General features: G+C 43.8%; 1 protein-coding gene across 4 annotated transcripts in view; it reads left to right on the forward strand.

The window, feature by feature from the left end:
* Positions 1–520: 520 nt before the first annotated feature.
* CAMK1D (calcium/calmodulin dependent protein kinase ID) overlaps positions 521–20,392 on the forward strand; it is a 230,798-nt gene continuing 210,926 nt past the window's right edge. For 3 of the 4 annotated variants that reach the window (XM_086745158.1, XM_086745165.1, XM_086745149.1), the window contains exon 1: positions 521–875. In XM_086745158.1, coding sequence (XP_086601284.1) covers positions 784–875 — 92 coding nt within the window. In that variant the 5' untranslated portion in view covers positions 521–783. The remainder of the gene's footprint in view (positions 876–20,392) is intronic. The other variant, XM_086745171.1, reaches the window with a different exon arrangement.

Below are 20,392 nucleotides of genomic sequence, written 5' to 3' on the forward strand. Positions count from 1 at the left end.
CTCCCCTCGCGTTTGACGTGCGCGGTTTTGGTGCAATGCGAATTATCTCCAGTCATTCAGTCAGGAGGGGCAGCGCCAGGCAGCAGAGCAGCGGCGGGGCTGCCTCCTCCTCTTCCCTCCTCCTCCTCCTCTTCCTCCTCCTCCTCCCATTGCCATAACAACCGCGCACAGCCGCTGCGCCCGCACCGCACCGCGCCCGGGAGGCTGAGCATCCCACAGGGGATACACGCCCGGGTGGGGTGGGGGGGTGGGGAAGAGAAACAGTGACCTCCCTCAAAAAGAAAAAAAAAAAAAAGAAAAAGAAAGAAAGAAAGAAAAAAGCTTAAAAAAGGGACTTTTTCGCGGAGTGGGTTTATTGGGGAGCAAAGTCACCCCAAGCCGGGGTTGCGCGCAGCTGCTGCGCGGGGTGCGGAAGGAGGGAGGGACGGGGCAGCCCCGGGAGTGACTCCGCGGGGGGGTGCGGAGGAGGGGAAGCGGGGGGGAAGAGGTGGGGGGGGGGAAGCAGAGAAAGTTGGGAGGACGTAGCCCAGGAAAAGTGCCACTCGCGGAGCCCGCCGGAGCGCGGAGGAAATAAAAGCGGCGGCGGGCAGGAAGTGTGAGGAGGAGGAGGAAGGGGAGAAGAAGGAGGAGGAGGAGGAGGAAGAAGAAGAAGAAGAAGAAGAAGAAGAAGAAGAAGAAGAAGAAGAAACAGCAGCAGCGGCAGCCGCTGCCACCGCGGCAGAAGAGAAAGCAAAACCCGCCCGCCGGCGTCCGCGGGGCTGCGCGGGGCTGCGCGCCGCGGCCATGGCCCGGGAGAACGGGGACGGTGGCGGCTCCTGGAAGAAGCAAGCGGAGGACATCAAGAAGATCTTCGAGTTCAAGGAGACGCTGGGGACGTAGGTGGCGGGGAGCGGCTGCGGGTGGTGGGGGGGTGGCGGAGGGGGGGCGCGGTGCCTTCCACGCGGGGACGCGCGGGTCGCCCCGCGGCTGGGTGCGTGCGTGGTGTCTTTTCGCGTGTGCACCCATCGGTGCTGCTGTGCGCCCCGCTCACCCATCCCCGAGCAAGAAGTCGGGGCGATCTGGAAACACGCAATAAAATAAAACACTGGGGCAGGAGCTGGGCTAACACCCTCTGCCCCCCCCCCCCCCCAAAAAAAAAGAGAAAAAGAAGAAAAAAAATCCCGTGTTTTAAAATATTCATAGAATGAGGAGACAGGGAAAGGCTTCTTCTCGATAGTGCAACTGTAAATAAATGCGGTCTGACTTGCACGCTTTCCCCCGAGCCGATGGCTGCATCTATTTGTGGACAGACGAGCAGAAATAATCGGAGTGGATTGGATGTGTTTTAGCTACGATGCCGAACTGTTGTTGGGGTTTATTTCTGTTATTTATAGTGGCGGGGCATAAAGATTAGTGAAACGTTAGAGTTTTTTTTGGTTTTTTTGTTTTTTTTTTTTTTCAGAAGGCTGAGAATAAACATGCGCAGATGGTGTAAGGGAGCAGGGTGCGGGTTGATGCTTTTTTGGCTGAGCAGAGAGGTTTTATTTTTTTGTTAAAACAGATTTTCGCTTCTAAGATATTGTAGGGAGCCGGGAGCGCTGATGGAGGTCAGCATATGGGCTGCTGTATGTATACACGTTATAATTAAAGTTCAGTTGTATTGGGAATGCTCTTCGTTGCTGTGTCCCCTCTGCTTTAATTACAACTTTTAGCATGTCTCTAAACGAAGCGCCGTCAGTCCCAAGTAGTGCTCTTCATACTCTGCGTGCCCCATCCAAAATACGGTGGAACAAGTTTTGACTGTAATATTTCAGTTTCTTTCTGCTTCCAAGGGAGGGCTCTCTATAAACAGAGTATTTCTGGTTCTCGGGCTGACTGCTTTCCCGTGAACAAACCGCGAGTAAGAATCAGGCTGGGCGGTTAATATGGAGGTGGTCACGCAACCCTCTTGCGATGAACAGATAGCATAGCCCTCGGAAGAACACTGACAAAATGCTGTCTGGCCAGGTCTTTGAAGAAACAAAGCACAGCGTAAGGGCTAAGTGTTACAGTTCGTTCTCCTCATCTTCATCAAGTTTTTGCTGTCAGAATTTTATGCTGGGAGAGATGTGTCCCTGCTTGTCACCTCAGGTGTGTGGTTCCCGTCCTGAGTGAAAGGGAGTCGGGGAGAGAAGTCTGAATGTGAAGAGATTCGTTAGAGCAGTGGGACAGCTTGCTGTGGTTGCCATTATACAGCTCCCTCTCATTCTCCCGACTGCTGTGTATGAAGCCATCTGCAAGGGTTAATTTGAGCCGCTGATGAGGTCCAGAGAGAATTAATGTTGTGGCCTCGATCCGTATCCCGCAGAACTTAATGGGAGCAGGGGTAGGTCCCAAGGAAGGCTGGTCAGAGCTAATAGTTATGCATATTAGGATGGCTGTTGCAAATTAAATTCATTAAATATGGCCAATTAGTGTCAAACTATTAACTGTCGTCTGAGCCTCACAGTTTGGTTAATGAGTCCTTTCTGATGAGAGTGGAGGCTGTGAAGTTTTTAAACTTGACTTAACTGTCAATTCAGAAAGTTTTAGTAAAGGAAAATAACTGGATTACAAACCTGGGCCTGTTTAAAGGAAATAGAGCTGCTCTCTTTTCCAGACCTAGGCATATTAATTATGAATGTCTCTGCACATAACAGCCTACACCTCGGTTGCCTTCTGCTTGTGCGTTCCTTAGTTTCGGAGAGCAGGCTGATCATTAGCAGATCTGAATCTGAGTTTTGGTTCTGTCCTTGGCCGCCCACCAGCGCAGCACCTGCAGTTCCTACCAGCTCTGGTGTGACTTAGCAGGGTGTGAAACTTCCAAAAAATTTAGGCCATCGCTGTGTGAATCACTGAAGGGCTTGTTCCATTCTCTCTGAAGGGAGTGAAGCAGTTCACTCACAGGGTGCAGGTTCCAAATGATGGGACACGTCCTTAGTTACAGATAGAAAAATACTTAAATAAGAGTTAGGCAGAAGTCTAAATGACTTCAAAGCATCTGGATCAAAGTGCTGTCCTCTGGCATTATTTAGGAGCAAGGATAAAATTTCCTTTTTTTCCCTTCTGAACTGTAATGCTGACCCACATTGCACATCCATCAGTTGATCAGCTGATCCCACCATCTAATAGATTTTCTCTAGCACAGTTGGGTTTGGAGCGAAAAACTTGGCGTGCCAGATGAGAAGCACTGGATCAGTGTAGTAGCTTTATTTTGCATTTCTCTGCCACCTTCCATTTCAGGATGCCAGAGTACTAGAAGCACTTTTAAGAGAAAAGCAGCCCTTTTGCATGCAGCAGTCTTAACGGCCTGTGGTAAAATCAGTTACAGAAAGAAAAGCACTAAACCCCCAAATCAGGGAAGAAAGTGAAAGAGAAACTTTAAAACCGTATTTTATTTCAAGTGTATTGATTTGTGAATGTTAAATCTAAGTGCATACTGTTAATGATTTGTTCTCTGAAAGGAGTCTTTCATCTGAATAAAAGCTTTTCAGCAGATCTTTAACCCAGGAGAGCTGAAATTGCTGGAATTATTAAAAAGATCCTAACTCAGTTAATCATTGTATCATCTGGGCTTCAAGGAACCTCTAATGAGTACCCAGCTCTCTCTTCTAGAGCTGGAATTAATTATTTACATGTCCCTGTAAATCATGTCCAGCCACACTGATACTGAAATAGGCATCCTGAATTGGACATCACCTCCAGATGTAAGAAAAGAGCTTTTTCCACCCAAAGAATTGTTTACGTCAGAGGCTGAGGTCTGTTGTCAGCTTGGTGCTGTTGGGGCAACTGTTTTCCTAAAGAAGTTACAGCACTGTGGTGGCTGGCTCAGATGGCACCCAAATGTGTACTTACCCTGGTCTGTATTTATGCAGTTCCCTAAGCACGTGAATCTTAGTTTGTGGCTGCAACCTCTTGGGTAACAGATTGAAAACAAAGTATTTTGGTAATATCGATCAAGAAAATCTATCACATGATATATAAAATACACATATAAAAATATATTATATATCTTATGATATCTAAAATATATGTAATGGTCCTGATCCACTCTTGTGCTGCTTCAGTGTGACAGTGCCGGTCCATGTAGGGCTGCAGTAACACGGCAGTGAACCATGCTCTGTATGTGGACCACATGCGGCGGGCGCCTCTTCTTGAAACTGGACCTGTTCACTGCTGAGCCATTGAAAGTGAAATTACAGATCCTGAAAAACAAGCTAGGAGGAAATACACAAAGTAAATCAAGGATAAAATAAAATCATGGCAGGAGGCCAGATCCTCAGATGATGCAATTTAGCGTCTCTTCCAAGGGAGGCGTCATAGTTCAGCCCCAACGGGGACCAGACTACGCAGTCTCTCTCTCACTCCCCCCACTCTCCGAGAGAATAGGAGGAGATTTGACAAACAAAAGAAAACCAGAAAAAAAAAAAACAAACACGTGGGTTGAGATTGAACAAAAAGTAAATTTAACAGTAATGACAGAAGAAAACAAGACAGTGATGGAACACAAATACAGTACAATAGCTCACAACAGATCTCCACATCCAGTCTCTTCCAAGTAGCAGGGAGCCTCCCTTCAGCACCCTCCTCACTTATATACTGAGCATGATGTCAGATGGGATGCAATAGCCCTTTGGCTAATTTGGGTAAATTAACCCCAGCTGTTAGCTAATTAGTTAACTATCCCAGCCATAGGGGCTACCAGCTTCAGTTCTCCACCAGCTCAGGTAAATATTAACTCTATCCTGGCCAGAACCAGGACAGGTAGGCTTGAGGAACAAAAGAGATCTGACTAACTGCTCATCTTTTAAAGTTTCCACAAATTCACCTGTTGTAACTCTACTCAATTCGCAGGCCTGCCTGGAGAGGGGGATTTCTGCCCCAGCCCTTGAGAGGTGTGGAGTTTCACAATAGCAGGCATCTGATAAGGAGATGGGTGATCACGGAAATACCATTTTTTTTCCTCCATATTTAAATGATATTATGTTAAGACGTTTTAAAATTCAGATTTTGGCACCCCAAGAAGTAATAAGATATACCAGGTCATCCATCAGCCAAAGAGGCAAACATCCAATCATCTGCTCTGCCTAATCGGATCAGCCAGCCCCACATTTCTGAGGTATCTGTCATTAGGCCTTATTGACATTAGAGTTGTGATGAAGTTATAATATTTAGAAAGGCTCAAGCTTAGTAACTATGGCAATATTGGTGCTGTCCTTAAAAATGATGCGGTAGATTCCTTAAAGCTTAGTAATGATAGCACAGGGAGTTGCATGGATATAGCCATAGCATAGTAAGAGCCGGGTGGGAAGACAAATACGATTCAGTGACGTGCCCAGTACTTTCCTAAAATACAGTATAGAGAAAACATAAAGACTGTTCTGGTTTTTTTCAGGGACTCTACTGTAATTTTTGGTTCATCTGTGCCCTGTGTCTCTTCCATACTCTCATGCCATTTGATGGGCTCCTGGTGCTCTTCATGACTCTTCTACGCAGCCATGAAATGCAGTCACTCCACGTCCTGCTCTCACATCTATTTTCTCTCTCACGCAGACATGTAAACACAGACATTGTCACATACTCTTAAATACTCTTTCCTGTGTTTTGGCCCTCTCGCATCCTTCATGATATCATCCCCTGCCTGCAATCTCACACTGACACTCAGGCTTTTCATAAGCAGGTCCGCCTCATTTTCCCATCTGTTGTTGGTTGCTCAGACCTTCACGGGGGACAAGGATGATGGAGGTGATGTGTCTCAGGCCAGGCATTCAGCCTTGACTTCCACCGTCCAGAAAATGCTGGTGGTAAGGAGAGGTCCTGGCAGAATCATAGAATGGTTTGTGTTGGAAGAGACCTTTAAAGGTCATCTAGCCTAACCCCCCTGCAAGGAGCAGGGACATTTCCAACCAGATCAGGTTGCTCAGAGCCCCGTCCAACCTGGTCTTGAATGTTTCCAGGGATGGGGCACCCACCTCTCTGGGCAACCTGGGCCAGTGTTCCACCACCCTCATTGTAAATTTTTTTTCCTTATATCCAGTCTGAATCTACCTCCGTGTATTTTAAAACCATTACCCCTTGTCCTATCACAACAGGCCCTGCTGAAGAATTTCTCCCTATCTTTCCTGTAGGCCCCCTTGAGGTACTGGAAGGCCGCTATGGGATCTCCTGGAGCCTTCTCTTCTCCAGACTGAACAGCCCCAACTCTCTCAGCCTGTCCTCGTTTGAGTTGCCATGTAGAGAGGAGGTGCTGGGAAGTGCCAGTAGGCTCAAGATCTGATTGTCTCTGGTCAAAGATCTTCTTGGCATCAACTGGGTGCCAAAAGCACTAGTATTGGATTCAACACAATGAATTGTCACTGTTCAGCCATTTAACTTGAGGCACTATGCAAATTGCTAAATTGTTTTTCCCTCCTCTTTGGACATTCTCAAGAGTTAAAGAAACATGTTGATATTTGTGCTTCCTCTGGCTCCATACCCCCTGTGAAGACTGAAGAGTTTGTCTGATTTTCATGTTTCTGCTGACATTACCAGCAATTTCTGCCTCTCTCTTACTACATGCTAGTGAGGCAGCAGTGGCTCTGTTAGACTGTTTCATCTTTTTCTCTTTTAGGTATTTTCCTTTTTTTTTTTTTTTTTTTAAATACATTAAAGAAACATTTCATGGTAAAAAATATCTTCAGGGAAGAAAACGCAGAGTCCCAAAGGGCTGACATGGAGGAACATGTTTTCAGGAGGAAGACTGATGAGCCACTGGGGCAAATGATGAAGGCAAGTGGTTCCAATCCCTTTGCCATCTGCAAGCTCTCACGCTTTGTGCGGGAGTCACCAGGAAACAGCCTCTTCTCCATGTTTACAGAGGAAGATGTTTCATGGTCATTTTGGACCTTAAAATCTGTAATTCTGGGAATCTTACCATCAAAACCACAATTTGGAGTTAGGGATAATTCGTGCTATGATGTGCGTGGTACCCACACCACCTCTCTAGCATCTGTGGGAGGAGAAGGGAAAGCTGAGGTCCAAGTATTAATGTTTAACTTTGCGCTGTGAAACAACTCAGATGTTTTAGCCTGTGCACTCTCTGTAGGGCAAGCAGAAAAATACTGATAGGACTCCTTTAAGGCGACACTTTTGTTTTAAACTAAGTAATCCTGTTTGCTGTTGTGTGGCATAGTTTACTATCCAGTGTGTTCTTGGAGGCTTAAAAATAATGAGTCCCTCCTGTTTGCAATGTGAATTGTAGTATCTTGTAATGTAGATTGTTGGTCTCCCTTGAACAGTTACGGAAAATAACAGGTTTGAGCTTTCAGCTGGAATTGAAATGGGAAAAAAAGAAAAGCAAGATGGCCAGTAGATTTAAAGGCTGATGGAGAGGATTGGGAAAAAAAAATCTGCAGCCATTAGTGAGAAGGGATTTTTGACAGTTCTCCAAGTGTGGTTTAGGGGTGTGTTTTGGGTAACAGTGTAGCATAAAGGTCAATTTTCTTCTATCATCTGAAAATAAGATTCCAACAAAGGCTTTCAGGTAAATACATCGTTTTGGAGACAACGCAGTTTGCTGTAGTGTCAGCTTACATATGTGCTCGTCCTTCCTTCATGAGCCTTGTTTTCTACTCATTCAGATGCCTTTCCTCTTTTTACTCTGCCTTGTCTCTTTTTCCATGGCCGTTCTCTTTCAAGGACATCTTTGTAGGGCCTGTGCTCCCTGCTGCCAGAGGATGCCCGCGCGCCTGCGAGCCTCTGCGACCAAGAAGTGTCCTCCACCGGCAAGTTGACAGTAAGATGTTTGGGTAGGGTTGGAATTGGATATTTGAGGGGTTTTTTTTCCCCTATTGTTTTGCACAGGGCTTAGGAAAATGTGATCCTTGCCTAGGCCAAAATTCAGTATTAATACTCAGGACCTCAATAGAACCGATACTGAATCCACAACTGCTCTTTGTGTAGATGTGAGTAGATATGAGCTGAGGAGAAAGCATGCAGAGAAATACTGGTATTTTTTGTCAGCCGCAGAGGTAGCTGACACCCTAAAGCTTGCCACAAGCAAAACCCAGAGGGTCTGAAGACCTGGTGGAGAGGTAGTGGATGGAGCTGAACCCAACTCTTCGGAGTCCTAGAGTAATCCTTTATCCAAAAGTCTCTTCTTCCCATCACAGCCACAACACGGTGGGTGTGAGAGCCTTCTTCGCCACCGCTCCCACCATCTGGAGCAGCCTGTCTGCTTCCTTCACCCTCCATCTGCTTGCACATAGGAGCTGAAATATCTCTTTATGTATTTTTTCCTTCCTTTGTGTCTCTTTTTCTCTCTACCTTGGTGACTGACCTCAATTATTTTTGTTGCTCTTCGCACACAATTCTCCTGACTACGTGCAGAATCTTGATTGGAGTTATTTCATCCTCTCGAGCATCTGAGGATGCAATTAATATTGAAAAAACTTGTATTGTTTTGGTTTGCTTGACAATAACAAGCATTTATAATAGCATTCTGAATTTATTGCCAGTTATGGTATTCACTTAACAGGTGAGTCAGACTTTATGTTCATGATTACTTAATAGGACCTAATTTTCTAGTCATTTTAGATAACACGAAAACAAGTTGGAACCAAACAGGTACTGTTAGTAAACAGGCAATGAGTGAAAGGAGGGATGAAAAGTTCCTTGGGGCAGCAATCTGTCATTTTCGTTGGAATTCAAATCACCTTGCATTTCAGTGCTTTTCTGTAAATAATAATTAACAACAATAACAATAATTTGCAAACATATGTGTGTGATTGGGCTGTTCTTGAATGACAAGTAGCTCAGCAATCAAAATATTTCTCTTTTCTAGAAATCATACCGTTCCTTAAAACCTTTCTGTCAAATCTTAACACTGATATGTTTTTTTTTGTTATCTGACTTGGCGGTTCTTATAATTTTCCTCTGAATGTTGTGTCAATCATTTTTTTAAAAAGAAAACTATAAATACCAGATTGTTAATAAACTTTTCAAGGCCCTTCACTGATGTTTTCATGTTGGAAGGTGTGTATTGAGTTTTGTGCCAGAATTACTCATCAAACAGATTGTGTGAGGTTAAATTAAAATAATACTCCTTAGCAGAATTTTTTGGCTGAGTTAAAAAGTTTGTTTTTTTTTTTTTTAAACACTGGATGTGCTAAGGAAAAGCTACTGGGAAGCTCTCTTTTGGATGTGATCCGTGTGTAGAACAGCTAAGCACAGGGCTGGAGATCCTCTGTGACAACAGATCACTGGTTTTGCTTGCTCTTCTCCTGGCGACTACCATATGTCATATTTAAAACATCAACAGTTTTGGACAAGTGGACTACATAACCACAAAGATAATTCTTAAAATATCTTTTTTAGGAGTTGAAAGGGGAAGAAGTGTGTGAGAGAAAACATGCTGGTTTAGATGTATTGGGGATTTATTTTGATTTTTGTTTTCATTTTCTTATATTCCCAGTTGGAGATAAACTAGACAGTTTCAGGCTATTTGAAGTTTCCAGGAGGAATGAAAGGGAAGTGCATTTAACGATGCCAATGAACATGAGCATTTACCCTCGGCAGCAATGCGGCGCAGCACCGTGGCATCTCTCACCTAAACCCTTTGTCTTTGCGCTCTTTCTGCTCACTGTGGATTCTTCTTGTTATCCTGCGCTTAACACTCTCTCTAATTCAGGTTGAGTATTTGAATGCATGTTCTTTCAAGCCTGAGTGCCCAAAATTTGGGAATTACATCTCATACTCAGTTGTACAGAGGACCTAGACATTTCGTCCGTGGCTGAGGGGAGCAGAGTGAGGTCAGGCACTGTTGAGCTAGGGATATTACAAACACTGGAGTAAAAAATTGTTCATACCCAGAAGAACTTGTAATCTAAATAAATAAGACAAAAATACTAGCACTGTTTCGTTAAAGATGAGAAAGCGTGTCGCTTGTAAACCCACAGCTAAGCCTGAATCTTAACTCTAGCCCTATGCAGTGCACCATCCTGCCTGTTTTAATAGCAGGCACTGTGTCAGCAACGATGTCTTCAAAATGTATTTATTTCTTTGTGATTCACCCAGAGCCATCACATATAATTAGTTTTTGCTAGTTAAGGTTTGAAGAAGTAAAGCGCTGGCTGTATGCTGTTGGTAAGAGCGCGGGCGCTTTGTTGCTGTGTTGTTTCACAGATGCTTGAAGGAATCGAGGTCTTCCCAGAGCTGTAAAGAGCTGGAGCAGACCAGGTGGTTCTTGGGGCGATGTGGGATCACTCCCAGCAGGATCCCGTCCTCCCAGTCTGGCTTAAATAATTCAAGGGGCCAGGCTTCAACCAGGCTTCAACTTACCAACCAAACTCGTTAGTTGTGACCCTGCCATCCATCCTGTGATGGGCAAGAGCTGAAATGAGGGAAACTATTGGGTGAAAAACTGAAAAAAAAAAGAAATAGAAATCACATAGAAAAGCAACATAGAGAGGAGCTGGGTGGGGGGAGAAGAGCACTTGGAGGATTTGCAGCCATGTGGAAAACTCCTCTGGGGAAGGCACAGGTTGATAATCAAATTCAGCCGTAGTTGGGAGAGACTGCCGGAGCATCCCTGAATAATCCGTCACTGTTACATTGAGTTGGCTTGGAGATTTCCTCCCACTGCTCGCTCGTGTCTTCTGCTGCCTCTCAGCATACGTAAATCAGTACAATATGCCCAGCCATGACGCCTGCAGCGTTTTGAAAATTTCAGGCACAGCGGAGTGCTTGGTGTGCGCTGTCAATGACAGAAGATGCTGTGAATGTATTAAACTTGTTTCATGCTCCCTACCCTGTTTTCTTGCACAGTATCTGAAGAAATTCAAAGGCTTCATCTTTTATTTTGGGACATTTTGTAGCTGGGGCCTGAGATATCTAAAAGATTGTCTAAGACTCTGGGATCATCATCAGCCTCACACCTCTGCATTAATGGGATTTCTTGCCGTAGGGGTGTAATTAATTTGTTCAAGAGACGTAACATTTTCTGAGGGGAAAATCTGACAGTGTTGAGCTTCTCCATGGGATGATCATCATGTTTTTATGATGATCATCATAAAAACACCACCTCCTTCTCTGAGTCCGAGGCACAGTGTTTTGAGACACCTTATCTAGCATAATTACATAGCAACCTGAATGTTACAAAGCAAACAGGCTCTCCTTCCCAACATAAAATGCTCCCAAACATTAAAAAAATCCCACTCAAAACAACACAAAAACATCTACTAGAAGAGTGCTGTACATGTGTGCCCTTCTTTAGGGAGAGAAGAGGCAGGCAAACAACGTGCAGCTTTTTAGCCAAGTTGCTTGATGTGCCGTGAGAAGATGCTCGGATAAAAACGTTTATGGAGCAGAATAATGGTGTGACTCCTGTCAGCCAAATTACCCAGGCATTGGGGCATAAGAGGAATAGCTTGGGAAGATGGGAAATGTCTCTTGTCACCGATTTGACGTATGACTTATGCTTTTTAGGAAGGAGGAGGCTATATATTTAGATGTTGAGGGAGAATGTACCAAGAAATGAGCTGAAAAAAACAGGCTTCTCAAAAGCACGTATACACAGGACATACAGGTACTGCAGGCTGGAAGGAGACTTCTGCTCTTGATACATTAAAGTGTATCTGGAGTAATTTTACTGACTGATTTTCTTGGCTGTAGCCATGTAATTTGTCATGGACATAAATCCTATGTTCTTAAGAGAGAGACTCTGAAAAAAAAATCTCACAGAACTTTGTAGGCAAGTCCATTGAATGAGTTTCTCTGGTGAATCTTCTATTTTTAATGGAAAGAAAATAAAGTGATTCTAGGATTCCTGAGTGACAGCTGAGATGATTTGTGCTCAGAAAGCAAACCTGTGCCCTCCTGACACAGCTGAAGGAGAAAGTAAGGAGTACTAAAGCTGAGAGCGTGCTTGTTCTGTGGGTGTGTGGAGCTGCACTGGGGGAAAGCCAAAGGGGAGAGGTCTGGGGCAAAGCAGAGCAACAGGATTCTGCTACAGGTAAATGCTAAGAAAAACTCTTCTAAATGGGGTGCTTTTTGCTTAATTGACTCTAGAGACAGCTAGATCTCACCGCATGTTCATGAGATATACAACTGCAGAAATCCATAGATGTGAGTCCTTTGGATGGGATAGCTCGTACGCTGCACCAGGCAACACGTAATCATTGTCAGTGAAGGGCTGCTGAAACGGTGTTTGCTCCGGAGATGGTGTGATGCTGTGACATCTTTATCTTGCATTGCCGTGTGGTTATGGTGGAGGTGTAGGAGCCCTTTACGTACATATAAATAGATAGAGTGTATATATGTATGTATCTACATACACACACTAAAAATACTATTTATATAGTGATGTATAGGGCTAGATTCTTACTGCAGAGCATGTTGTTTGGCTTCATTAATAAATGCATAGAGAATAACCCGTGCCATTTGGTAAAAACTGTTTAAGAGCAGTGTGAATGTTGCTAATTTATTCTGTAGTTTGAATTTCTCATCTTATTTGCATTACATTTAGGTGAAGTCAGGAGAGCCATGCCTGCTTAATATCACCTAAGTTTCATTATCCATAATAAAGGGTCTCATCCAAAATGCATCATGAGAATATCTGCAGAGATGAGGAGGTATTTATCCTTGGATGCAAACTGTGATTTAGCTGATTTCTAAATGCATTTGTCTATGCAGTGACTTCTTGATAGATGTTCTTCTGGTGCCTTGTTGTGTCCTTGCGTCTACTGAGATAAGGCTTTGATCCAACCAGTGGCTCTGTGTTTCTGCTCTTGTTCACCAGTCAGTTGCTTTCAGCGATGAAGGGGGATAGTGGTTTTTCCCCACTCTGTCATCTTTAACAGAGATGACTTTGTTGGTGCTCCACAGCTGCCAAAATACTTGGTGTTTGACCTTGCTTGGTTTGTGACCAGAGACCGGGGAAAGCTCTCTGAGGCAGTCTTGGCTCTGTGATGCCTCAGATCCCCCACGGCCCTTTAACTCCATTTCTGAGACGCTTCTGGTAGGTCCTCTTAAATATTGGAAGAAAAATGCTCGCTTTGGCTAAGGTTTAAACAGGAATTGTGTGGTGCCTCCTCTTTCAATTAGCTAATGGGGATGAGCCCAGTGAAATAAGAAGTAAGAGCACGATGGTCCTTCCCTCTCCTCATCTCCTTCATCTCCACATTACTTCTGCTACACTGAATCACCACTTTCCACCCCCTGTCTAAATCCTGCACAAACCCCTCGGTCGGGTGCCACATCCCACAGCTGTGCACAGCTGGGAAGCATGGCTGGAAGATAGCACAGCATCTTCCTTCAGGTCAGTTAAGGGCTTTATTTGTTTAGATAAAGGACTCTTTGTGTGGGGAAATGAAGACAGTGTGGAGCAGACAGAGTTTGTTAGAGCTTTTTGTGTGCAAACTTGACCACAGCAAGTGGATTGTGAATTAACTAACATTGTGCTTGATATTAGGAGGTCTGTCGTGGGTAGCCTGTGAGGGATTCCCCTCCATAGATCATAGAATCATAGAGTAGTTTGAGTTGGAAGGGACCTTTGAAGGCCATCTAGTCCAACCACCCTGCAAGGACATCTCCAACCAGATCAGGTTGCTCAGACCCCCATCCAACCTGGCCTTGAATGTTTCCAGGGATGGGGCATCCACCACCTCTCTGGGCAACCTGTTCCAGTGTTCCACCACCCTCGTGGAGAGGTTGAAGTGTCTTCACTGACCACATTTACTTTGGATCTGCACCACTGCTTGCAGTGTGATGGCAGCTGCTTGTTGCCCTCTGCTTCTGTGCACTTATGGCTTGCAAAGTGGCCTCGATTAAAAATCCACCCTGCTGATGTCATTGTGGTGGTGGGTATATTAGTTTCTGTAATCAGTTCCCTTTTCTGCTATTATTTACGCAATACCTCTAGGGACTTAACAGTGGCTTAGATATTCTGCTACTTTAACACTAAGGGAAAACATGTAAGATAGGGAGATTGGTAGTAAAAATATTTACAAAACCAGTTTTGGCTTTGGAAGGTGCCTGTAAAATGTCTTCCTAGAGATCTCGTGCCCTGGCTTAGAGCTCTGAACAGATCTTCCTGAAATCAGAGGGTAGCCTACAAAAGCACACCAGGCCTGTTTCTCTTCTGATTTTCCCTTAAATCATTTGTAGCAGTGCAAAGTGACTGTAAAATTCTACCTTTGATGTGCACGGCTTGGAAGTTTTCCTTTGGGAGTCAAGAAAAGCCTTTACTACTCAGCAGCAATGCTGGAGTAGCAGCGTTTTATGCTCTTTACACTCAGGTTTCGAACATCAATATAAAGTTACAAGGCTGCGGAGGAACAGGTTGCAATTCCAGGACAGAAGAGGCAGGGGCTGAGCATGTCCCGCGGGGCAGTCGGCATCTTCTGCCAGCCCCGTTGTTTGCAGGGATGTGCTGTGGATTTATTTAATGAAACGATACAAGTTAAAAATAGCCTTCCAAAAAGGAGGTGGGGGAAGGGGAGGAATACAAAGTACAAGAAGTTTTATTTCTTTTCATTCCATAGACACTATAAATCAGCAGGGAAGGCAGTTGCGTTTTTTTTTCCCTTCTGTCTTGTGTCGTTAAAAAATCATCAGCCGCTACGCTGAAATAGTTTGCAAGAGCCACTTCGCCAGGAACAATTTCTGCCTGAGAACAATAAAAAATCGGTAGATGCCAGGTTGAATTCGCGTGTCTGCAGTTACTGAATTCAACTTAAGAGCTGTAAATGGAACCAATCATCATTTCTTAATGAGACATATGAGAGCAAAGAATCACAATGCTTGAATAATCTGTCACATCTCTATCAATGCTGCTTAAGCAATTATTCAGTTTGTTCAATGGCTTGACAAGGTAACATGACAAAATCAATTTACAAAGCAGGTTAAATATAAATATGCTGTGTTTTTTTTTTTTTCCAGGAATGTAATTCTTAAAGCCTTGTGGTTTTTTATCCTTACAATCCTTACCCAGTCATCTGTTTTCAGTGGTGCTGTCTGGATGAAGTCCTACGTGGCACACAGTGACATTATTCACCAGATCATTTGTCATTTATCCATCTCTGGTCTAATGAGACTGTCGTCTGGGCCTTGGCGAAAATGAGTGATGCATTGCTCTGATTGCAGTGTAAGTATGTTTTTCACTTAGTGCTAAGGCTGTTTTTTTTCCAGGGTCCTTAAGGAAGCCTGGCCTCAGCCTTTATTAACACTTAATGTAAATCTTTCTGAATATTTTATTCGTTTGGCAGCAAATATAGGAGAAACTAGGTATGAGTTCCCTAGGAGCTAAATACCAAGCGTTGTACACGGAGGTGATACTATCATCTGTTTCCGTAGCAGACCTTTCATCGTGTTGCAGCGGACTGTGGCTGGGATGGTCCTGTCGCTGTTTGCAGTGGCAGGTATCTGCAGCAAACCACTTATAAAGACAAGTTACAGAGACCATCACAGTGGACATTAAATGCTGTCTGCAGCAGCAGGAGTTCACTGGTCTTACTCTTTTCTTCTTTGAATGTGCTCAAGTAGCATGGTGCAATGAAGCTGTGGCACAGAAGACATTATTTTTTTCCCCCTGTGAAATGTTTATACCTCTCATCTTCTCCATGGGGAAGTCGGGGATGTGGGATTTTTGTTCCCTGTACAAATAATTCTGTGGTTCCGAGTCCGTTTGTGTTTTACGTAGTCTAGAAGATGCCACCAGCGTACCTGGCTGTGTGTCTCGTTGTGCCTCTAACATTGTATGTCACTGGGTTCTCAACACAGATATCATAAACAACTTTTGGGGAATTGTCAGCACTTTTCTTTTTATTTCAGACAAGACAAAAGGGTTCTTATCAGCCTTTTAAATATCCCAGAGGATTGTGTCATGGAAGAGAATAGTATTTCTTAACTTATCATTGCCATATGATTCCCATTACTGTAATTTCTGAGCAAATCACAGTCCTTTCAAAATCTGTGATACTGAAAACTCTTATGCTTATGTTTTTGCTACATTTATGCGTGACATATGGACTTCCTTTATCGGGTTACTCAGTTTCTGCTCAACATCTTGTAATTTTGGTGGCTGTTGAAGAATCTGAATGCGTACGGTATTTCCTTATCTATTATTGGTGTTGCTGCAGCCTTTCTGTTGTGGTTTGTTGGCTAACTGTCAGAAACTCATGGCTTGGTTAAGAAACAGATGTACAGGTCCGCACTTTGTTTTCGTAGCTGCACTTTTGACATATTGTAAATGTCCTTAATTGATTTTGTTCAGGATAATACCATCTGCTTGCATCTGTTTCTGCTGTGACTCTTGCTGAATACTTGTGTGTATTGTGGTCTATAAGGACAAATTACAGACTTTCAGCAAAGTATTATGACAATTTTTTTTTTTTCTGAAATGAATGAGAGCAGAGTTTGAACATTGGATGACCTTATATCTACATAATTTAATACCTAGATTAATACAGTTTATTCCAAAAGACATGTTTCAGGGAAGAATCAGGCCTTGTGTCTGTGTTGGTATCTCTTACTTTACTGTTGATGTGTCTGCAAACATATAAGAGCTTCCAGACTGGGAGAAAAGGAGCCTTTGGGTTTATATTTGGCTGCCCGTGATCATGGAGGGATGCAGAATAAACTTTTAGATCTACGTGAAGCCTTGACACAAAACTCTGTCTAACAAACAGTCAAGATAAGTCATCTTTAACCATCACTTACTGTATCTGTAAGGTTGATGGGCTTCTTCTCAGCTTTTAACATAGCCAAGTGTTTTCTGATATGAAGGTTTTGGTGGCAAAAGCAATACTGGGCAGGCACTGGATGAAATATTTGCTGAGGATGCAAGTAGGAAAATGCATGCTGTCTCATGAGAGTCCAGAACAAAGTCCTCCTTTTTGTGTAGCTCACTGTCATGTTGGATTTAGCTCTCTATCCTCAGCTTAGTCCTTTTTATTAGATGGCATCAGCATTTATGGCAGATTTTATTGCAGTTGCCGTGTCTGTCCGAACTGTGAAATGCAATAGAAATTCAATTTCCTGGCACTGTCTCTGGTCATGACAAGCATCAAAAAGTATCTAGGTCGAGATTTATCTGTAGTGGCCTAACTCTGCTCCCAGGAAAAATAGTGAGAGTTGGTCTTTGATGTCAATGAGACAGCGTTAATCCAATTTTGAGACGCTTATGAAGTCTTTCCTTTCTCTCCATACCGCTCACATGTGACAGTGACAGGGAGAAGTGGGGTCATGCAGGGAAATAAGAGTCTTCCAAATAGCGTTGAAGATGCAGAGATGGGCGCCCTTAGTGCTTTAATAGAAGTAGGTCACCAGTCGGAAATACCTGGTGTCCTAGTAGGGCTGGATTGTCCTTGAGCTGGAGTTGTCTTTGTGATACTTCATATAGGCAAGATTTGGTAGAAAGCTTAAATATGGAGATCGTTTTTGGCCGTGCATGTGTAGTAGAGCTCATATAACGGTAATTGCAAAAGCACATCTTCTCCTTTTATTTTGACAACCAGTTTCTTTGGCCCAGTGTCTTCGCTGCTGTTCTTCTCCCACTATTGCAACCCCAGTATTGGTACCTCCATACTGGTACTGGAAGCTGGTCAAAGGTCAGAGGTCAGACTTTCTAAATTCATGACCTTTGGAGATGATGTGGTCTAGTGGTAGAGGCACTAATTGGGTGGAAGAGCACTAGCTAATGATTTGGGAGACTTGGGTTCCAGTTCTGACTGTGCTATTGGGCTTTTTTATGACCTTGGAGAAGTTGCAGCGCTTTGCTGGCCTGGTTTCCCCATCTGTCAAACAGTCACCAACCTACTTTGTAACTCACTTTGGGATCTAACTAATTAAAGCTTGCTATGTGAGATGTTCAAAATGTACTATCTAAGGTGTTGTTTTTGTCATGGTGATATGGTAAGAATCTCCCTTGTTGTCCTTAAGGTGTATCTGAGCATGTTGGGAACGCAGCTGCAATGCTGGTATTTTGCAGGTGATGCTTTCTGTGGGACACGCTTCTGCAAGAACCTTTTTCCCTTACTAAAAATACCACTGACTCCAAAAAGGGGTGGACTAACCCACCTCCAAACCACTAGAAATGGGACAACAGAGTAAACCCAAGCAAAATGCATTTTGTTTTCTGAAACTGTTGTTGTCTTTCAGTGTGCTGGGAGTCCCAGCAGGGCAGAAAGGTCATCCAGGAATGTCTCTGAGCTCTCAGCTCCAGCCTGCTGATGGGTTTTCCAGTATTGGTTCGCTAGTGGATGAACATTAGGGAGACAACTGGAAGGAACTGTAAATCTGCAAGGCAGTTTTCCCCTCCTGTGCAATCCAGTTTGTAAGTGGGAGTCAGAAAACAATGGTTTTAGCATCGCGCTGCCAACAGAGTGGGATTTGCAGAGCAGTGGATAAGGATTTGTGCTGCCCTGAAGAGTCCGCCGGTGATGAGACAACGTGGTCTTGCTTCAAATATACGTCTGTAGCATTAGTGATGTGTTAGTTATCTGTTAATTATATTTTTAATGTTTAACAATGTTTGTGCCTTTTGAAAATCAGTTCAGTAACTGAAGTCAGTTTGGCGAGTAGCCACGGTGACCCCAAAGTGATAAGCTTCTTGGAACATTTTCAAAACACAGTTAAAGCAATTGGAGGAATGTCTTCATTTCCATGTCTTTATGGGGAAAATGTGGTACCTGTGAGATGCAGCAGGAATAGAGCTGTGTTTCCAGTTACTGCAGCATTACTGTTTTAAAAAGCCTTTTTGTAGGCGGAGTGCATTCAGTTTTTTCTGATTCTCAAAAAAAAGTAAAGGTAGTGCATAAATTGGAAAGCAGGCTTTCATTTAAGCAGCATGATTTAGATCTGCCGGTGAAGGCTGCTGCCGTAGAGCATTTGGCATCCGTCAGAAAAATCTCCAAGTCTAAACAGTTTTATTATGCAAAGTTATATAGTTGGAAGGTAAAACACTCTGTCTTTTTCCACTTTGAAGAACAGGGCCCAGCTGATGGATGTCCTGTCAAATTTCCCTTCAGCTTGCAGGGAAGGTGAATAGCTGTAGGTCTCGCTCTTCAATCTACGGCTGCTCTACGCAAGGAGCCCTGGGGGAAAAGGATGCTCAGCCGGGCCGCGGGTAGGAGAGCAGCCGTGCTCGAGAAACCATGTGGGTATTCTCAAATAATGTGTTGCACGAGGTGTGATTTAGCAAACCGCTTATGTCTTGTTGAATTAGGGTCCCAAGATTTGGATCGTTCCATTGAGATTTTATTAGCACAGAGCTTTACTTTTTGCAGGACACTTCCACTGCTCCCCTAGCAAAGCATACGATGACTGCACTTTTGCGTGAGCGTAGAAATTTTCCTTGGTGATTTAAGGAAAATCACAGTTCACTAAAACATTTATTAAGCTTCACTCTGTTCAGCGCATGATTGATTTACTAATGCAAACTGCCATATGTGCTTGTCCCCAAGCACACGCTAAAGTCCTGTTAGAGGTGTGAAGTCAAAGGGACTTAAGCAGGAGCCAAAATATTAAGTACTTAAGAGCTTTTCTGGTAGGTATAGACTGCTGAAAGGTGACCACAGTGCTTCTAAGTGGGTGTCCTCTGCATTTCTGTACATTTCTACGTAATGCAAGGGACCAGGTTTGCAATCCCACCCAAAGTTCATCGCAGCAGCTGTAGAAGACCATGATTTTGGGTGGCAGCCCTCTCTGGCGGCTGTAGCTAAGTAGGGTGGGAGCTGTGGATCAGACCTCAGCCCTGCCAGGACGCTGATGCCAACAGGAATCCCCACCGGTTTCCTGGAATGGGGCAGCCCAAGCCGTGAGGACAGCGTTGCAGAAGCAGCTGCATCTGGTGGGGATGCCTGGCCCTCCGTGTCCTGCTCCCACCCAGCGCTGAGCCGCAGCGAGCCTGAATCAGAGCCCTGTTAAGCCATTTTGTAAAACATCACCACAGAAGTATCTTGGCAGAGTGAGAGGGGAAAAAACTATTTAGCTTCGCACTGTGTTCATGCACTATAAATATTTTTCTCTATTCCGTAAAAACTGCAATAAGGGAACACCAACCTTCATAAAATGCCCTTTAGAATGCAGTAAGAAAACTCAGTATATTAATAGGTTCCTATTTAATCAAGCAATCATTTAAAAATAAACTAAACTCTGAGTGCTCAGAAAAATAACTTTCCTCCATCAGAGGCAAAGGAAATGTGTTGTTTTTTTATTTTTTGATAGCTTTAGCTTTTCTGGGAAGAGGGCTGTAGCAGAAAGAATGACCCAAGGCAATAAATTGGGCATTGAACAAGAACGATTTCTTGCATGTAATTTGCTCTCATCTGAGGCTGATGAGATTGTATAAAACTTTGTGATCTTTCAAAATCTTAAAGAAATACAAGAAAGGACACATTATCTCTTCACCTTGTGTATT

Source organism: Chlamydotis macqueenii, chromosome 1 (genome assembly GCF_036417535.1).
Source record: "Chlamydotis macqueenii isolate bChlMac1 chromosome 1, bChlMac1.mat, whole genome shotgun sequence".
Classification (NCBI taxonomy): Eukaryota; Metazoa; Chordata; class Aves; order Otidiformes; family Otididae; genus Chlamydotis; species Chlamydotis macqueenii.